Source organism: Oncorhynchus mykiss, chromosome 17 (genome assembly GCF_013265735.2).
Source record: "Oncorhynchus mykiss isolate Arlee chromosome 17, USDA_OmykA_1.1, whole genome shotgun sequence".
Classification (NCBI taxonomy): domain Eukaryota; kingdom Metazoa; phylum Chordata; class Actinopteri; order Salmoniformes; family Salmonidae; genus Oncorhynchus; species Oncorhynchus mykiss.
The window spans coordinates 2,403,913-2,410,002 of NC_048581.1; the positions used below are offsets into that span (position 1 = coordinate 2,403,913).

Here is a 6,090-nt window from a genome sequence, read left to right on the forward strand (position 1 = left end):
TTAACTGGTCCTCTCCTGGGCCTCTGTTACAGACACACAGAGTAACCTGGTCATTAAACTGGGCCTCTGTTACAGACACAAAGAGTAACCTGGTCATTAACTGGTCCTCTCCTGGGCCTCTGTTACAGACACAGAGAGTAACCTGGTCATTAAACTGGGCCTCTCCTGGGCCTCTGTTACAGACACAAAGAGTAACCTGGTCATTAAACTGGGCCTTTCCTGGGCCTCTGTTACAGACACACAGAGTAACCTGGTCATTAAACTGGGCCTCTCCTGGGCCTCTGTTACAGACACACAAAGTAACCTGGTCATTAAACTGGTCGTCTGTTACAAGACACAGAGAGTAACCTGGTCATTAAACTGGGCCTCTCCTGGGCCTCTGTTACAGACACACAGAGTAACCTGGTCATTAAACTGGTCCTCTCCTGGGCCTCTGTTACAGACACACAGAGTAACCTGGTCATTAAACTCGGCCTCTCCAAAGCACACACAGAGTAACCTGGTCATAAAACTGGACCTCTACTGGGCCTCTGTTACAGACACACAGAGTAACCTTGTCATTAAACTGGGCCTCACTTTGGCCTCTGTTACAGACACACTGCGTAACCTGGTCATTAAACTGGGCCTCTCCTGGGCCTCTGTTACAGACACACAGAGTAACCTGGTCATTAAACTGGGCCTCTTCTGGGCCTCTGTTACAGACACACACAGTAACCTGGTCATTAAACTGGGCCTATGTTACAGACACAAAGAGTAACCTGGTCATTAACTGGTCCTCTCCTGGGCCTCTGTTACAGACACAAAGAGTAACCTGGTCATTAACTGGTCCTCTCCTGGGCCTCTGTTACAGACACACACAGTAACCTGGTCATTAAACTGGGCCTATGTTATAGACACAAAGAGTAACCTGGTCATTAACTGGTCCTCTCCTGGGCCTCTGTTACAGACACACAGAGTAACCTGGTCATTAAACGGGGCCTCTGTTACAGACACAAAGAGTAACCTGGTCATTAAACTGGGCCTCTCCTGGGCCTCTGTTACAGACACACAGAGTAACCTGGTCATTAAACTGGGCCTCTCCTGGGCCTCTGTTACAGACACACAGAGTAACCTGGTCATTAAACTGGGCCTCTCCTGGGCTTCTGTTAGAGACACACAGAGTAACCTGGTCATTAAACTGGGCCTCTCCTGGGCCTCTGTTACAGACGCACAGAGTAAAGTGGTCATTAAACTGGTCGTCTGCAGATCAGGTCTCAGGGACAACAGTAAAAATCTCCTTATGCTTCTGCTATGAGTTCATCGATGAAGCTACTGCCAGAGAGTTGTGACAGTGTGTGTGTGTGTGTGTGTGTGTGTGTGTGTGTGTGTGTGTGTGTGTGTGTGTGTGTGTGTGTGTGTGTGTGTGTATGTGTGTTTGTGTGTGTGTGTGTATGCGTGCGTGTGTCTGTTTGTGTGTGTTTTTGCGTGTGCGTGTGCGTGTGTGTGTGTGTGTGTGTGTAGATGAAACTGCTGCCTCAGGAGTTCCATCCTATCCATCACCATCTCAAGGTGTCTTTGGCCAGAAAAGCGTCTCTGTTTGCCAGAAAGTTTATGTCACTGAGCTGAACACTACGACAGACTGCAGATAGAGGGTTGTGTGTGTTTGGGTCCGTGTGTGTGTGTGTGTGTGTGTGTGTGTGTGTGTGTGTGTGTGTGTGTGTGTGTGTGTGTGTGTGTGTGTGTGTGTGTTTGTAGGAAACAGTATGTGTCACACCTAACTCAGGAGCAACATGTCTTCCCTCCCTCCCTCCCTCCCTCCCTCCCTGCTCTCTTGGCTCTCTTCTCCCCTCCCTCCCTCCCTCGTTCCCTCATTCCCTCCCTCCCTACCTTACTCCTCCTCTCTGCTCTCCTCCCTCCCTCCCTCCCTCCCTCCCTCACTCCCTCCCTCTTACTCCTCCTCCTCCTCTCTGCTCTCTTGGCTCCCTCTTCCCCTCCCTCCCTCCCTCCCTCCCTCCCTCCCTCTTACTCCTCCTCCTCTTCTCTGCTCTCTTGGCTCTCTTCTCCTCCCGGGCCTTGGCCTCCTCTTCCTCCTGGTCCTGACGACACTTGTGGAAGTTCTCCACGACGACGCCCACGAACATGTTGAGGACGAAGAAACTGACGATGAGGAGGAAGGAGATGAAGAACAGGAGCATCCACGGGTTGTGGTTCCTCACCGGCTGGAGAACGAAGATAAACCACAATATCAGAAACAGACAGATAAGGACTTATTGGTTCTACAGTTGTACTGCCACAACACTCATCAGGACTTATTGGTTCTACTGTTGTACTGCCACAACACTCATCAGGACTTATTGGTTCTACTGTTGTACTGCCTCAACACTCATCAGGACTTATTGGTTCTACTGTTCTACTGCCTCAACACTCATCAGGACTTATTGGATCTACTGTTGTACTGCCACAACACTCATCAGGACTTATTGGATCTACTGTTGTACTGCCACAACACTCATCAGGACTTATTGGTTCTACTGTTGTACTGCCTCAACACTCATCAGGACTTATTGGTTCTACTGTTGTACTGCCACAACACTCATCAGGACTTAGTGGTTCTACTGTTGTACTGCCACAACACTCATCAGGACTTATTGGTTCTACTGCCTCAACAATCATCAGGACTTATTGGATCTACTGTTGTACTGCCTCAACACTCATCAGGACTTATTGGATCTACTGTTGTACTGCCACAACACTCATCAGGACTTATTGGATCTACTGTTGTACTGCCACAACACTCATCAGGACTTATTGGTTCTACTGTTGTACTGCCACAACACTCATCAGGACTTATTGGATCTACTGCCACAACACTCATCAGGACTTATTGGATCTATTGTTGTACTGCCACAACACTCATCAGGACTTATTGGATCTACTGTTGTACTGCCACAACACTCATCAGGACTTATTGGATCTACTGCCTCAACACTCATCAGGACTTATTGGATCTACTGTTGTACTGCCACAACACTCATCAGGACTTATTGGATCTACTGCCACAACACTCATCAGGACTTATTGGTTCTACTGTTGTACTGCCACAACACTCATCAGGACTTATTGGATCTACTGCCACAACACTCATCAGGACTTATTGGATCTATTGTTGTACTGCCACAACACTCATCAGGACTTATTGGATCTACTGCCACAACACTCATCAGGACTTATTGGATCTACTGTTGTACTGCCTCAACACTCATCAGGACTTATTGGATCTACTGTTGTACTGCCACAACACTCATCAGGACTTATTGGTTCTACTGCCTCAACACTCATCAGGACTTATTGGATCTACTGTTGTACTGCCACAACACTCATCAGGACTTATTGGATCTACTGTTGTACTGCCTCAACACTCATCAGGACTTATTGGATCTACTGTTGTACTGCCACAACACTCATCAGGACTTATTGGTTCTACTGTTGTACTGCCACAACACTCATCAGGACTTATTGGTTCTACTGTTGTACTGCCACAACACTCATCAGGACTTATTGGTTCTACTGCCTCAACACTCATCAGGACTTATTGGATATACTGTTGTACTGCCTCAACACTCATCAGGACTTATTGGATCTACTGTTGTACTGCCTCAACACTCATCAGGACTTATTGGTTCTACTGTTGTACTGCCACAACACTCATCAGGACTTATTGGTTCTACTGTTGTACTGCCACAACACTCATCAGAACTTATTGGATCTACTGCCACAACACTCATCAGGACTTATTGGATCTATTGTTGTACTGCCACAACACTCATCAGGACTTATTGGATCTACTGCCACAACACTCATCAGGACTTATTGGATCTACTGTTGTACTGCCTCAACACTCATCAGGACTTATTGGATCTACTGTTGTACTGCCACAACACTCATCAGGACTTATTGGTTCTACTGCCTCAACACTCATCAGGACTTATTGGATCTACTGTTGTACTGCCACAACACTCATCAGGACTTATTGGATCTACTGTTGTACTGCCTCAACACTCATCAGGACTTATTGGATCTACTGTTGTACTGCCACAACACTCATCAGGACTTATTGGTTCTACTGTTGTACTGCCACAACACTCATCAGGACTTATTGGTTCTACTGTTGTACTGCCACAACACTCATCAGGACTTATTGGTTCTACTGCCTCAACACTCATCAGGACTTATTGGATATACTGTTGTACTGCCTCAACACTCATCAGGACTTATTGGATCTACTGTTGTACTGCCTCAACACTCATCAGGACTTATTGGTTCTACTGTTGTACTGCCACAACACTCATCAGGACTTATTGGATCTACTGTTGTACTGCCACAACACTCATCAGGACTTATTGGTTCTACTGTTGTACTGCCACAACACTCATCAGGACTTATTGGTTCTACTGTTGTACTGCCACAACACTCATCAGGACTTATTGGTTCTACTGCCTCAACACTCATCAGGACTTATTGGATCTACTGTTGTACTGCCTCAACACTCATCAGGACTTATTGGATCTACTGTTGTACTGCCTCAACACTCATCAGGACTTATTGGTTCTACTGTTGTACTGCCTCAACACTCATCAGGACTTATTGGTTCTACTGTTGTACTGCCACAACACTCATCAGGACTTATTGGTTCTACTGCCTCAACACTCATCAGGACTTATTGGATCTATTGTTGTACTGCCTCAACACTCATCAGGACTTATTGGTTCTACTGTTGTACTGCCTCAACACTCATCAGGACTTATTGGTTCTACTGTTGTACTGCCACAACACTCATCAGGACTTATTGGTTCTACTGCCTCAACACTCATCAGGACTTATTGGATCTACTGTTGTACTGCCTCAACACTCATCAGGACTTATTGGATCTACTGTTGTACTGCCTCAACACTCATCAGGACTTATTGGTTCTACTGTTGTACTGCCTCAACACTCATCAGGACTTATTGGTTCTACTGTTCTACTGCCACAACACTCATCAGGACTTATTTGATCTACTGTTGTACTGCCTCAACACTCATCAGGACTTATTGGTTCTACTGTTGTACTGCCACAACACTCATCAGGACTTATTGGTTCTACTGTTCTACTGCCACAACACTCATCAGGACTTATTGGTTCTACTGCCTCAACACTCATCAGGACTTATTGGATCTACTGTTGTACTGCCTCAACACTCATCAGGACTAGTTGGATCTACTGTTGTACTGCCTCAACACTCATCAGGACTTATTGGATCTACTGTTGTACTGGAGGCCGGTAGCAGTACTATGTGGGGAGTACCAGAGGCCTGTAGCAGTACTATGTGGGGACTACCAGAGGCCTGTAGCAGTACTATGTGGGGACTACCAGAACAGACCTGGAGGCCTGTAGCAGGGCTATGTGGGGACTACCAGAACAGACCTGGAGGCCTGTAGCAGTACTCTGTGGGGACTACCAGAGGCCGGTAGCAGTACTATGTGGGGACTACCAGAGGCCGGTAGCAGTACTATGTGGGGAGTACCAGAACAGACCTGGAGGCCGGTAGCAGTACTATGTGGGGACTACCAGAACAGACCTGGAGGCCGGTAGCAGTACTATGTGGGGACTACCAGAACAGACCTAGAGGCCGGTAGCAGTACTATGTGGGGACTACCAGAACAGACCTAGAGGCCTGTAGCAGTACTATGTGGGGACTACCAGAACAGACCTGGAGGCCGGTAGCAGTACTATGTGGGGACTACCAGAACAGACCTGGATGCCTGTAGCAGTACTCTGTGGGGACTACCAGAATAGACCTGGATGCCTGTAGCAGTACTATGTGGGGACTACCAGAACAGACCTGGAGGCCTGTAGCAGTACTATGTAAGGACTACCAGAGGCCTGTAGCAGTACTATGTGGGGACTACCAGAGGCCTATAGCAGTACTATGTGGGGACTACCAGAGGCCTGTAACAGTACTATGTGGGGACTACCAGAGGCCTGTAGCAGTACTATGTGGGGACTACCAGAGGCCTGTAGCAGTACTATGTGGGGACTACCAGAACAGACCTGGAGGCCTGTAGCAGTACT

General features: G+C 47.3%; 1 protein-coding gene across 1 annotated transcript in view; it reads right to left on the reverse strand.

Moving 5' to 3' along the window:
- Positions 1-519: 519 nt before the first annotated feature.
- Positions 520-6,090, reverse strand: part of LOC110511869 (voltage-dependent T-type calcium channel subunit alpha-1H-like) — a 90,203-nt gene continuing 84,632 nt past the window's right edge. Inside the window, exons 26-27 of the mRNA XM_036948272.1 lie at positions 2,006-2,198; positions 520-530 (exon numbers count right to left, since the gene is read on the reverse strand). Of these exons, the coding sequence (XP_036804167.1) occupies positions 520-530; positions 2,006-2,198 (204 nt within the window). The remainder of the gene's footprint in view (positions 531-2,005; positions 2,199-6,090) is intronic.